Genomic DNA, 14,028 nt, shown 5'->3' with positions numbered 1-14,028 from the left:
CGAGTCGGGACCTGGCTCTGTCAGAGCTCCTGGTTTCACTCCGTGAGGCTTCAAGGCTGTCCATCACCTTACCCCCTCCTACCTCTCCTCCCTTCTCTCTTTCTACCGCCCACCCCGCACACTCCGCTCCTCTGCCGCCCACCTCCTCACCGTCCCTCGCTTTCGCCTATCCCTTCGACCCCTGGGCCACGCCCTCCCTCCTCACCTCCGCCAAACTAATTCTCTTCCCCTCTTCAAAACCCTACTTAAAGCTCACCTCCTCCAAGAGGCCTTCCCAGACTGAGCTCCCCTTTTCCCTCTGCTCCCTCTACCCCCCCCACCTCTCCGCAGCTAAACCCTCTTTTCCCCCCATTTCCTTCTGCTCCTCCCCGTCTCCCTTCCCCTCTCCTCAGCGCTGTACTCGTCCACTCAACTGTATATATTTTCATTACCCTATTTATTTTGTTAATGAGATGTTCATCCCCTTGATCCTGTTTATTGCTATTGCTCTTGTCTGTCCGTCTCCCCCGATTAGTCTGTAAGCCCGTCAAAGGGCAGGGACTGTCTCTACCTGTCACCGATTTGTACATTTCAACCGCTTAGTACAGTGCTCTGCACATAGTAAGCGCTCAATAAATACTACTGAATGAATGAATACAGAGAGACCACTGTTCAGGGAACATTCTTCAGACAGGGCACGGAAGTGCTCTGTACAGTGCTTTGCAAACAGTAAGCGCTCAATAAGTATGACCGAATCGAATGAATGGGGACACAATGTAAAACCAGAAGATTGGTGGGCAGTCGGCAGTATCCCACATGCAACACTCCTCAGTGTTCTTCTTGCTAATTTTTTTTCTGGTATCTGCTAAAGATTTACTCTGTGCTAGGCCCGGGACTAAGGGTTGGGATCAATTTATTTATTTGTATTGATGATGATGATGATGGCATTTGTTAAGTGCTTACTATGTACAAAGCACGGTTCTAAGAGCTGGGGAGGACACAGGGTGATCAGGTTGTCCCATGTGGGGCTCACAGTCTTAATTCCCATTTTACAGATGAGGTAACTGAGGCACAGAGAAGTTAATAATAATTATAGTATTTGTAAAGTGCTTACTATGTGCAGAGCACTGTTCTAAGTGCTGGGGCAGGCACAGGGTAATCAGATTGTCCCAAGTGGGGCTCCCGTTTTTTAATCTCCATTTTTACAGACGAGGTAATTGAGGCACTGAGAAGTTAAGTGACTTGCCCTAAGTCACACAGCTGACAAGCAGCTGAGCCGGGATTTGAACCCATGACCTCTGACTTCCAAGCCTGCCTCCCCCATCCTAGACTGTTAACTCATTGCGGGCAGGGAATGTGACTTTTTATTGCCGAACTGTACTCTCCCAAGTGCTTAGTACAGCGCTCCGCACAGTAAGCGCTCAGTAGATACCACTGAATGAATACAAGGTAATCAGGTAGGACACAGTCCGTGTCCCATGCGGGGCTCACAGTCTTCATCCCCATTTTACAGATGAGGGAATTGAGGTACAAGTGCAAGTGCCCAAGGTCATCCAGCAGATAAGTGGAGGAGTCTGGATTACAACTCAGATCTTTCGGACTCCTGGGCCCGTGTTCTATACAACCAGGCCAGGGTGCTTCTTTAACGCGTGGTGCCTGCGTTGGAAGAAACTGAGTCTACCACATTTTTCTGCATGTAGCCGGTGGTTTATTTTTCTGGCAAACTGCCATATTCTGCACCGAAACAGCCCAATTACCTTTCCGATGCTACTCGTATCCCGCCATTAGTTTTTCCATTTCCAGCGGCTTTTTCCTTAACTCTAAAATGCCTTTCTAGGGTCATGCTTACCATCAAAATTCATTACTTGTACTAACTGCGCAAGATTGTTTTACATACCCATCTTCATAATTCCACATGAATATGTCGCTGTCAATAGTGAGCCACGCTCTGCTGATTTCGGGAAATACACCCATCATACAGTTGCACTGCATATCTGAAGCATTTTAGATGTAAGGGATCAAAAGGACACGCAGCCTCCCTCAACCCCTTTAAAAATGAGAACGTAAGCAGTTTAAGAAGCATTAAAGAATTGTGCTTACGTAATTAACGAGTCCCTCCCACCCCAGGCTATCTGCTCTCTTATAAAATGGGGGTTACGGGAAGACATTGTCCAAAAAAACTCATAATGGATAGTGCAGTGAGAAGTCTTGCAAAAAAAAGGAAGTATGAAAAGTACTACTTACCCATCACAACCAAAAAAAGGAAACAAATACGTTTCAATAGTGTAGAGTAATATTTATGCAACAACTGCAAAATGCTCTTAATGGGAGCACCATGCTGGCAGAAATCAGTGACTGCAAACTACTGATAAACTAAAACGAGGGCTTTTGACATGAATGAAACTGACACTGACCCAAAACCCTAGCAGGTTGTCTCACGTGGGGCTCAGTCTTAATGCCCATTTTACAGAGGAGTTAACTGAGGCACAGAGAAGTGAAGTGACTTGCCCAAAGTCACACAGGTGACAATCGGTGGAGCCGGGATTTGAACCCATGACCTCTGACTCCCCAGCCCGGGCTCTTTCCACGGAGCCACGCTGCTTCTACAGCTACAGACATACTGTCAGAAAACGATCTAGCTCTGGAAAGAATCCTAGTGAAACCGTTTCCGGTGAGCGAACAATCAAAGAGGATACGGCCAAACTGCTCCACAAGTTCAGGAGGGAGAGGAACTCTTCTGACGGAACTGATCTCTGGCAGGTTGGGTATTGACATCAAACCGGGTCCTTGGAGAGGATAATCCATATCGGAAATTCCGGACACCGTAGGACTATCTACAGGAAGAGATAACTGCGTTGAGTTTCGACAGAGCACCGAAGAGAAAACACGCCTCGAAATAACGGGCCGGGAAACAAGGAGGCGCAGTCAACTCCCTTCGACCGAAACGCACAACTGGAAATAACTGGAAAACACTTTTGCAGCCTTAGGTGAGAGTCGATTCAATTCAATATTACTTATTGAGCGCTTACTATGTGCAGAACACTGTACTAAGCACTTGGAATGGACAATTCAGCAACAGATAGAGACAATTCCTGCCCAATGACGGGCTCACGGACTAACAGGGGAAGCAGCGTGGCAGGGGAAGCAGCGTGGCTCAGTGGAAAGAGCCTGGGCTTCGGAGTCAGAGGTCATGAGTTCGACTCCCGGCTCTGCCACTTGTCAGCTGTGTGACTGTGGGCGAGTCACTTAACTTCTCTGTGCCTCAGTTACCTCATCTGGAATATGGGGATTAAGACTGTGAGCCCCACGTGGGACAACCTGATTCCCCTATGTCTACCCCAGCGCTTAGAACAGTGCTTGGCACAAAGTAAGCGCTTAACAAATACCAACATTATTATTATTATTATTATTATTATTATTATTAATCGGGGGAGAGATGCCACGAACCTGTAGGAGTTAAGTGAATAATAATGTTGGTATTTAAGCGCTTACTATGTGCCAAGCACCGTTCTAAGCGTTGGGAGATACAAGGTGATCAGGTTGTCCCACATGGGGCTCACAGTTTTCATCCTCATTTTACAGATAAGGTAACTGAGGCCCAGAGAAGTTACGTGACTTGGCCAAAGTCACACTGCTGGCAAGCGGCGGAGCCGAGATTCGAACCCATGACCTCTGATTCCCAAGCCCGGGCTCTTTCCAGAAAGTGCAGGCAGCAGTTCTTGCCTGGACTTTCTTCAACAGTTCTAACGATGATGATGGCATTTGTTAAGCACTTACTATGTGCAAAGCACTGTTTGAAGTGCAGGGGAGGATACAGGGGTGATCAGGTTGTCCCACGTGGGGCTCCCAGTCTTCATCCCCGTTTTCCAGATGAAGTCACTGAGGCCCAGAGAAGGGAAGTGACTTGCCCACAGTCACACAGCTGACAAGCGGCGGAGCTAGGATTTGAACCCATGACCTCTGACTCCCACCCCGGGCTCTTTCCACTGAGCCAAACCACTCCTGGTTGGAAATTACTTTCGCAGCCTCAGATGGCAGATGCTGGGAACCCGAAGAAGTGCGAATCAAGAGAAGCAGCATGGCTCAGTGGAAAGAGCCCAGGCTTGGGAGTCAGAGGTCTTGGGTTCTAATCCCGGCTCCGCCACTTGTCAGCTGCGTGACTTTGGGCAGGTAGCTTCGCTTCTCTGGGACTCCGTTCTCTCATTAGTAAGATGGGGACGAAGCCTGTGAGCCTCACGTGGGACAATCTGATTACCTTGTATCTACCCCAATCAATGTAGTGGGGATTGGGTTCATCCCCATTTTCCAGATGAGGTAACTGAGGCACAGAAGTGACTTGCCCCAAGTCACCCAGCTAAGTGGAGGGCCCATGGGAGTCATGGGTCCTCAGCCCGCCTCGGCCGCTTGTCTGCTTTGTGAACCTTTTTGTTGTTAATATAATATCAAGTGGCAAGACACTTTACTTCTCTGCACCTCGGTCACCTCATCTGTAAAATGGGAATGGAGACTGTGAGCCCCACATGGGACAGGGACTCTGTCCAATCCCATTTGCTGGTATCCGCCCCAGCGCTTAGTACAGTGCCTGGCACATAGTAAGCGCTTAACGATTACCACAATTATTCTTGTCAGTATTATTCTCCCTTCCGCTTAGACTGTGAGGTCCACGGGGGACAGGGGCTGCGTCCAACCTGACGATCCCGTATCTATCCCGGTACTTAGCACAGCACGTAGCAAACGCTTACCGAATGAATGAATGAATGATGATGATGGGGGGAGGGGGGCAACCAAACACGATGGAATGGAATGAATGAATGATGAGGGCAAAGAAACCTGATGGAATGGAATGAATGTTGGAGGGGCAAAGAAACACTATGGAATGGAATGAATGGATGAATGAATGATGATGGGGGGGGCAAATAAACACGATGGAATGAATGAATGATGATAATGGGGAGGCAAATAAACCCGATTGAATAGAATGAATGAATGATGATGGGGGGCAAATAAACACGATGGAATGAAATGAATGAATGAATGACGGGGGGGGCAAATAAACCCGCTGGAATGGAATGAATGATGGTGGGGGGGCAAATAAACCCAATGGAATGAATGAACTATGATGATGGAAGGAGCAAATAAACCCATTGGAATATCAATGATGATGATGGTGGGGGGGGGCAAATAAACACGATGGAATAGAATGAATGATGATGGCGGGCAAACAAACCCAATGGAGTGAAATGAATGAATGATGATGGGGGCAAATAAACCCGATGGACTGGAATGAATGAATGATGGGGGGCAAATAAACCCGCTGGACTGGAATGAATGAATGATGATGGCGGGCAAATAAACGCAATTGAACGAATGGATGGTGATGATGGGAGGCAAATAAACCGAATGGAATGAATGAATGATTGGGGGGCAAATAAACCCGCTGGGCTGGAATGAATGAATGACAGAGCGGCGTGGGGGGGGGGGGCCCAGGGCGGGGGGCAGTGCGCGTGCGCGTCTCACTGGGGGCGGCGACGAGGAGGAGGTCTGCCAGGTCGGGGTAGCCGCGGTCCTCCTGCAGCTGTCGGTCGATGAGGCGGCCCGCGTTGTCCAGCGCCTCTTGCAGGGCGGCGGCGGCGGCGGGCGGCGGGGTGAGGGCGGAGGCCGGCATGGCGGCGGAGGCCGGAGGCGCCCGGCGGAGGACGGACCCGGCGCCGCCTCGGCCCGCCAAATCGGCGCGGGCGCGTTTCGCGTGACGCGCTTCCGGCGCGGAGCCCGTGACGCGCTTCCGGCGCCCGACCGCCCGGGGCCTCGCCTCAGCAGGGCCTCGCCTCAGGGCCAAGGGGGCGGGGCCCAGGGGCCGCAGCCCCAGCCCCAGCCCCACACAGGGCCGCGTGGCCTGCTCTCAGTTGCCCCATCGTCCCTTCCAACCGCTCAGTCCAGTGCGCTGCACATAGTGGGAGCTCCATAAATACCGCTGAATAAATGACTATTTATCAATGATTCTATTTATCTTGATGCTATTGACGCCAGACTACTCCTTTTCTTCTCTTTTGCTGGCTGTCTCCCCCCCTTGGAGACACTGAGCCCGATGTTGGGCAGCCATTATCTCTCTGTTGCCCGATTGTCCATTCCAAGCGCTTAGGACGGTGCTCTGCACACCGTAAACGCTCAATAAATACCATTGAATAAATGCATATCTACGATTCTATTTTTTTTGATAATGTTGACACCAGACTACTTTTCTTCTCTTTGTCTGTCTTCCCCCTTGTAGACTGTGAGCCCATCCTTGGGCAGGGAGGGCCTCTCTCTGTTGCCCAATTGTCCCTTCCAAGCGCTCAGTCCAGTGCTCTGCACATAGTGGGAGCTCAATAAATACCACTGAATGAATGAATAGTTATCAATGATTCTATTTATCTTGATGCCATTGACGCCAGACTACTTTTCTTATCTTTTTCTGTCTCCCCCCGGGTAGACTGTGAGCCCAATGTTGGGCAGCCATTGTCTCTCTGTTGCCCAATTGTCCATTCCAAGTGCTCAGTCCAGTGCTCTGCACACAGTAAACGCTCAATAAATACCATTAAATAAATGAATATTTATGATTCTATATATCTTGATGATATTGACACCAGACTACTGTTTTCTTGAGGAGCAGCATGGCTCAGTGGAAAGAGCACGGGCTTTGGAGTCAGGGCTCATGAGTTCGAATCCCAGCTCTGCCACTTGTCGGCTGTGTGACTGTGGGCGAGTCACTTAACTTCTCTGTGCCTCAGTTCCCTCATCTGTAAAATGGGGATTAAGACTGTGAGCCCCACGTGGGACAACCTGATTCCCCTATGTCTACCCCAGCGCTTAGAACAGTGCTCGGCACATAGTAAGCGCTTAACAAATACCAACATTATTATTTTCTTCTCTTTTTCTGTCTGTCTCCCCTCTTGTAGACTGTGAGCCCGTCGTTGGGCAGCCATTGTCTCTCCCTGTTGCCCGATTGTCCATTCCAAGCGCTTAGGACAGTGCTCTGCACGCAGTAAACGCTCAATAAATACCATTAAATAAATGAATATCTATTTATGATTCTATTTATCTTGATGATATTGACACCAGACTACTGTTTTCTTCTCTTTTTCTGTCTCCCCTCTTGTAGACCGTGAGCCCGTCGTTGGGCAGCCATTGTCTCTCTGTTGCCCAACTGTCCATTCCAAGCGCTTAGGACCGTGCTCTGCACACAGTAAATGCTCAATAAATACCATTCAGTAAATGAATTTCTATTTATGATTCTATTTATTTTGATGATGTTGACACCAGACTACTCCTTTTCTTCTGTTTTTCTGTCTGTCTCCCCCCTTGTAGACTGTGAGCTCATCGTTGGGCAGGGACGGCCTCTCTCTGTTGCCCAATTGTTCCTTCCAAGCGCTCAGTCCAGTGCTCTGCACATAGTGGGAGCTCAATAAATACCACTGAATGAATGAATATTTATCAATGATTGTATTTATCTTGATGCTATTGACACCAGACTACTTTTCTTCTCTTTTTCTGTCTGTCTCCCCCCTGGTAGACTGTGAGCCCCATGTTGGGCAGCCATTGTCTCTCTCTGTTGCCCAGTTGGACTTTCCAAGTACTTAGGACAGTGCTCTGCACACAGTTAATGCTCAATAAATACCATTGAATAAATGAATATAATAATGTTGGTATTTGTTGGTATTTGTTAAGCGCTTACTATGTGCCGAGCACTGTTCTAAGCGCTGGGGTAGACAAAGGGGAATCAGGTTGTCCCACGTGGGGCTCACAGTCTTAATCCCCATTTTACAGATGAGGGAACTGAGGCACAGAGAAGTTAAGTGACTCGCCCACAGTCACACAGCCGACAAGTGGCAGATCTGGGATTCGAACTCATGAGCCCTGACTCCAAAGCCCGTGCTCTTTCCACTGAGCCACGCTGCTTCTCCATAGAATATCTATCTATGATTCTATTTATCCTGATGATATTGACACCAGACTACTTTTCTTCTCTTTTTCTGTCTGTCTCTTCCCTTGTAGACTGTGAGCCCATTGTTAGGCAGCCATTGTCTCTCTCTGTTGCCCAATTGGACTTTCCAAGTTCTTAGGACAGTGCTCTGCACACAGTAAATGCTCAATAAATACCACTGAATAAATGGATATCTCTCTGTGATTCTATTTATTTTGATATTAACACCAGACTACTCCTTTTCTTATCTTTTGCTGTCTCCCCCTTTTAGACTGCAACCTGTCATTGGGCAGGGACGGCCTCTCTCTGTTGCCCAACTGTCCATTGTAAGCGCTTAGGACAGTGCTCTGCACATAATGAGAGCTCAATAAATACCACTGAATGAATGAATGAATATCTAATCAATGATTCTATTTATCTCAATGGCAGTGAGGCCTCTCTTGTTTCATTTTTCTTGTCCATCTCCCCCCTTCTAGACTGTGAGCCGGATGTTGGGCAGCTATTGTCTCTCTCTGTTGCCCGATTGGACTTTCCAAGCGCTTAGTCCAGTGCTCTGTACACAGTCAGTGCTCAATAAATACCACTGAATAAATGAATATCTATTTATGATTCTATTTATCTTGATGATATTGACGCCAGACTACTCGTTTTCTTATCTTTTGCTGTCTGTCTCCCTGCTTCTAGACTGTGAGCCTGTTATTGGGCAGGGATGGTCTCTATCTGTTGCCCAGTTGTCCATTCCAAGCGCTTAGTACAGTGCTCTGCACACAGTCAGCACTCAATAAATACCACTGAATGAATGAATCAATATCTATCAATGATTCTATTGATCTTGATGGCAGTGAGGCCTCTCTACTTGTTTTGCTTTTCTTGTGTGTCTCCCCCCTTCTAGGCTGTGAACCCCTTTTTGGGCAGTGATTGTCTCTCTCTGTTCCCCAACTGGACTTTCCAAGCGCTTAGTCCACTGCTCTGCAAATAGTAAGCGCTCAAAAAAAAAAATAATGATAATAATAATTTTGGTATTTGTTAAGGGCTTACTATGTGCCAAGCTCTGTTCGGTAGATACAAGGTAATCTGGTTGTCCCACGTGGGGCTCACAGTCTTCATCCCCATTTGACAGATGAGGGAACTGAGGCCCAGAGAAGTGAAGTGACTTGCCCAAAGTCACACAGCTAACAAGTGGCGGAGCCAAGATTAGAACCCACGACCTCTGATTCTGAAGCTCGGGCTCTTCATTCATTCAATAGTATTTATTGAGCACTTACTATGTGCAGAGCACTGTACTAAGCGCTTGGAATGAACAAGTCGGCAACAGATAGAGACAGTCCCTGCCGTTTGACGGGCTTACAGTGTAATCGGGGGAGACGGACAGACGAGAACAATGGCAATAAATAGAATCGAGGGGAAGGACATCTCGTAAAAACAGTGGCAATTAAATAGAATCGAGGCGATGTACATTTCATTAACAAAATAAATAGGGTAATGAAAATATATACAGTACAGTGCTGAGGGGATGGGAAGGGAGAGGGGGAGGAGCAGAGGGAGATGGGGGGAAAAGAGGGTTAAGCTGCGGAGAGGTGAAGGGGGGGGGCGGTAGAGGGAGTAGAGGGAGAAGGGGAGCTCAGTCTGGGAAGGCCTCTTGGAGGAGGTGAGTTTTAAGTAGGGTTTTGAAGAGGGGAAGAGAATCAGTTTGGCGGAGGTGAGGAGGGAGGGCGTTCCGGGACAGCGGGAGGACGTGGCCCGGGGGTCGACGGCGGGATAGGCGAGACCGAGGGACGGCGAGGAGGTGGGCGGCAGAGGAGCGGAGCGTGCGGGGTGGGCGGTAGAAAGAGAGAAGGGAGGAGAGGTAGGAGGGGGCAAGGTGATGGAGAGCCTTGAAGCCTAGAGTGAGGAGTTTTTGTTTGGAGCGGAGGTCGATAGGCAACCACTGGAGGTGTTTAAGAAGGGGAGTGACATGCCCAGAGCGTTTCTGCGGGAAGATGAGCCGGGCAGCAGAGTGAAGAATAGACTGGAGCGGGGTGACAGACGAGGAAGGGAGATCAGAGAGAAGGCCGACACAGTAGTCTAGCCGGGATATAACGAGAGCCCGTAGAAGTAAGGTAGCCATTTGGGTGGAGAGGAAAGGGCGGATCTTGGCGATATTGTAAAGGTGAGATCGGCAGGTCTCGGTAACGGATAGGATGCGTGGGGTGAACGAGAGAGACGAGTCAAAGATGACACCGAGATCGCGGGCCCGAGAGACGGGAAGGACGGTCGCGCCATCCACGGTGATAGGGAAGTCTGGGAGTGGACTGGGCTTGGGAGGGAGGATGAGGAGCTCAGTCTTGCTCACGTTGAGTTTTAGGTGGCGGGCCAACGTCCAGGTGGAGACATCCCGGAGGCGGGAGGAGATGTGAGCCCGAAGGGAGGGGGAGAGGACAGGGGCAGAGATGTAGATCTGCGTGTCATCTGCGTAGAGATGGTAGTCAAAGCCGTGAGAGCGGATGAGTTCACCTAGGGAGTGAGTGTAGATGGAGAACAGAAGAGGGCCGAGAACTAACCCTTGAGGAACTCCAACAGTTAAAGGATGGGAGGGGGAGGAGGCGCCCGCGAAGGAGACCGAGAATGACCGGCCAGAGAGATAAGAGGAAAACCGGGAGAGGACGGAGTCCGTGAAGCCAAGATGAGATAAGGTATGGAGGAGGAGGTGATGGTCGACGGTGTCAAAGGCAGCAGAGAGGTCAAGGAGGATCAGAATGGAGTAGGAGCCATTGGATTTGGCAAGAAGGAGGTCACGGGTGACCTTAGAGAGAGAGCAGTCTCGGTAGAGCGGAGGGGACGGAAGCCAGATCGGAGGGGGTCCGGGAGAGAATAGGAGTTAAGGAATTCTAAGCATCGATTGTAGGCGACTCATTCTAGGATTTTGGAAAGGAAGGGTAGTAGGGAGATAGGACGATAACTGGAAGGGGAAGTGGGGTCGAGAGAGGGTTTTTTTAGGATGGGGGAGACGTGGGCATGTTTGAAGGCAGAGGGGAAGGAGCCCTTGGAGATTGAGTGGTTAAAAATAGAAGTTAAGGAAGGGAGGAGGGCAGGGGCGATGTTTTTTAAAAGGTGAGCGGGAATGGGGTCCGAGGCGCAGGTGGAGGGGGTGGCACTTGAGAGGAGGGAGGAGATCTCCTTTGGGGCTACTGCAGGGAAGGATGGAAAAGTAGGAGAGAGGGTTGGTGGGGAGGAGGAGAGGGAGGAGTGGAGGGGCTCTTGCCACTAAGTCACGGTGCTTTTCTATCAAGTGCTCAATAGATACTATTGAATGAATAAATATCATATTATATCATATTATATTGTATCATATTATATTATGCTATGTCATGTCATATTACATTATATTATGTCATGTCATGTCATATATTATATTAATGTCTCATAATACACTATGATATTATCATAATATGCAATATATAATATACCACATCATATCATGCCATATCATATCACATTACATTATATTTTAACGTCTCATAACATTTATGATATTTTCATAATATGCAACATATATCATACCATACCATATCATATATCATATCATAGCATCATATCATATCATATACCATAGCATATCATATCATCACATCATATACCATATCATATCATATTTTTGTCTCATAATATATTATGAGATCATCATAATAGGTAACATCTAATATATCATGCCATATTATATCAATATATTATATCATGCTACCCCATCATAATTACATTCCATGTCATAATGATGATATCAGACTATATACTAGTAGAACAGACTCTGAACTGGGCGGCCACCGCTACGTAGCGCTAAGCAAGCGGGCGGGAGGCGGGGCGGGGCCGTGGGGGCCTCCGGCCAGCAGGGCGGCGCTCTGGGCGGAGGTTCCTCTCGGCTTTCCGGCGCGGGAGGGAGGGGCGCCCCCTCGGGCGTGGTGACGTCACGCGCCGTGCCCCGCCCCCGTCCCGTCCCACTTTCGCCGCTGCCCTCTGCGCCTGCGCCGCGCCTCTGCCCTCTGCGCCTGCGCCCTGCGTTCTCCCTCCTTCCCTCCTCCCTCCCCCCACTCCCTGCCTGCCATGGAGCCTGCAGGGCCTGCAATGGGTGAGTGTTGGGAGCCTGCAATGCCCTCCCTCCTCACCTCCCCCAAACTCACTCTCTTCTCCTCTTCCAAGCCCTGCTGAGAGCTCACCTCCTCCAGGAGACTTTCCCAGACTGAGCCCTCCCTTTCCCTCTGCCCCCTCCTCCCCCCCCCTCTGCTCTTCCCCCTTCCCACTGCACTAGTGCAGATTTGTACATATTATTTCTCTATTTTATTAATAATGCGCCTATATCTATGATTCTGTTTATCGATTTTTGATGGCATTGATGCCTGCTTGCTTGGCTTTGCTGTCTGTCTCCCCCTTATAGACTGGGAGCCTGTTGTTGGGCAGGGATTGTCTCTCTCTGTTGCCCAGTTGGACTTTCCCAAGCGCTTAATACAGTGCTCTGCACACAGTAAGCGCTCCGTAAATACCACTGGATGAATGCATGAGAGCTCACCTCCTCCAGGAGGCATTCCCCAACTGAGCCCTCCCTTTCCCTCTGCCCCTCCTCCTCTCCCCATTACCCCTTTCTCCCTCCTCCTCTACCCCCTTCCCCTCCCAAATACATATGTTTGTACATATTATTCATTATTCTATTTTATCAATGATGTGCTTATTTCTATCATTCTATTTATTTTTGATGGTATTGATGCCCGTCTACTTGTTTGGTTTTGCTGTCTGTCTCCCCCTTGTAGACAGTGAGCCCATCGTTGGGCAGGGATTGCTTCTATGTTGCCCAATTGTACATTCCCAGTGCTTAGTACAGTGCTCTGCACACAATAAGCGCTCAATAAATACCACTGGATTAATGCATGAGAGCTCACCTCCTCCAGGAGGCCTTCCCAGACTGAGCCCTCCCTTTCCTTCTGCCCCTCCTCCCCTCCCCATTCCCCCTTATCCCTTCTCCCTCCCTCTGCTCTACCCCCTTCCCCTCCCTACAGCACTTGTGTATATTTGTATATATTATTTATTACTCTATTTTATTAATGATGTGCATATATCTATGATTCTATTTATCTATTTTTGATAGCACTGAGGCCTGCCTGTCTACTTGTTCTGGTTTGCTGTCCATCTCCCCCCTTTGAGACTGTGCATCCGTCGTTGGGCAGGGATTGTCTCTATCTGGTGCCCAACTGGACTTTCCCAAGCGCTCAGGACAGTGCTCTGCGCACAGTCAGCGCTCATTAAATACCATCAAATGAATGAATGTGTATCTATCTATCTATCTATAATAATATTTACATATATATTGATGCCTGTTTCTTTTGTTTTGCTGGCTGTCTCCCCCTTCTAGACTGTGAGCCCGTTGTTGGGCAGGGATTGTCTCTACCTGTTGCCCAATTATACTTTCCCAAGTGCTTAGAACAGTGCTCTGCACACAGTCAGCGCTCATTAAATACCATCAAATGAATGAATGTGTATATATCTATCTATCTATAATAATATTTACATATATATTGATGCCTCTTTGTTTTGTTTTGCTGGCTGTCTCCCCCTTTTAGACAGTGAGCCTGTTGGGCAGGGATTGTCTCTATTGCCCAATTATACTTTCCCAAGCGCTCAGAACAGTGCTCTGCACACAGTCAGCGCTCATTAAATACCATCAAATGAATGAATGTGTATATATATATATCTGTAATAATATTTATATATATACTGATGCCTGTCTATTTGTTTTGTTGGCTGTCTCCCCCTTCTAGACTGTGAGCCTGTTGTTGGGCAGGGATGTCTCTATCTGTTGCCCAATTATACTTTCCCAAGCGCTTAGAACAGTGCTCTGCACACAGTCAGCGCTCACTAAATACCATCAAATGAATGAATGTGTCTTTATGTATAATAATATTTATATATATATATATATAGATGCCTGACTACTTGTTTTGTTTTGTTGTCTGTCTTCCCCCTTGTAGACAGTGAGCCCATCGTTGAGCAGGGTTTAGTCTCCATCTAGTGCCCAATTGTACTTTCCCAAGTGCTTAGTACAGTGCTCTGCACACAATAAGCGC

At 48.5% G+C, this 14,028-nt stretch overlaps 2 protein-coding genes across 3 annotated transcripts in view; one reads left to right on the top strand and one right to left on the bottom strand.

Annotated features, from left to right (window-relative positions):
• NUP155 (nucleoporin 155) overlaps window positions 1–5,659 on the bottom strand; it is a 56,619-nt gene extending 50,960 nt beyond the window's left edge. For both annotated transcript variants that reach the window (XM_029060688.2, XM_029060689.2), the window contains exons 1-3: window positions 5,497–5,659; window positions 2,676–2,813; window positions 1,877–1,973 (exon numbers count right to left, since the gene is read on the bottom strand). In XM_029060688.2, the coding sequence (XP_028916521.1) occupies window positions 1,877–1,973; window positions 2,676–2,813; window positions 5,497–5,644 (383 nt within the window). In that variant the 5' untranslated portion in view covers window positions 5,645–5,659. The remainder of the gene's footprint in view (window positions 1–1,876; window positions 1,974–2,675; window positions 2,814–5,496) is intronic.
• A 6,316-nt stretch (window positions 5,660–11,975) lies between these two features.
• The window catches only part of WDR70 (WD repeat domain 70), a 359,232-nt gene continuing 357,179 nt past the window's right edge, over window positions 11,976–14,028 (top strand). Inside the window, exon 1 of the mRNA XM_029060393.1 lies at window positions 11,976–12,041. Coding sequence (XP_028916226.1) covers window positions 12,017–12,041 — 25 coding nt within the window. The 5' untranslated portion in view covers window positions 11,976–12,016. The remainder of the gene's footprint in view (window positions 12,042–14,028) is intronic.

The sequence above is a fragment of the Ornithorhynchus anatinus genome, chromosome 3 (assembly GCF_004115215.2).
Source record: "Ornithorhynchus anatinus isolate Pmale09 chromosome 3, mOrnAna1.pri.v4, whole genome shotgun sequence".
NCBI classification, from domain to species: Eukaryota; Metazoa; Chordata; class Mammalia; order Monotremata; family Ornithorhynchidae; genus Ornithorhynchus; species Ornithorhynchus anatinus.
The sequence above is the reverse complement of the archived record's forward strand: the minus strand, read 5'-3'. Positions and strand labels throughout refer to the sequence as shown.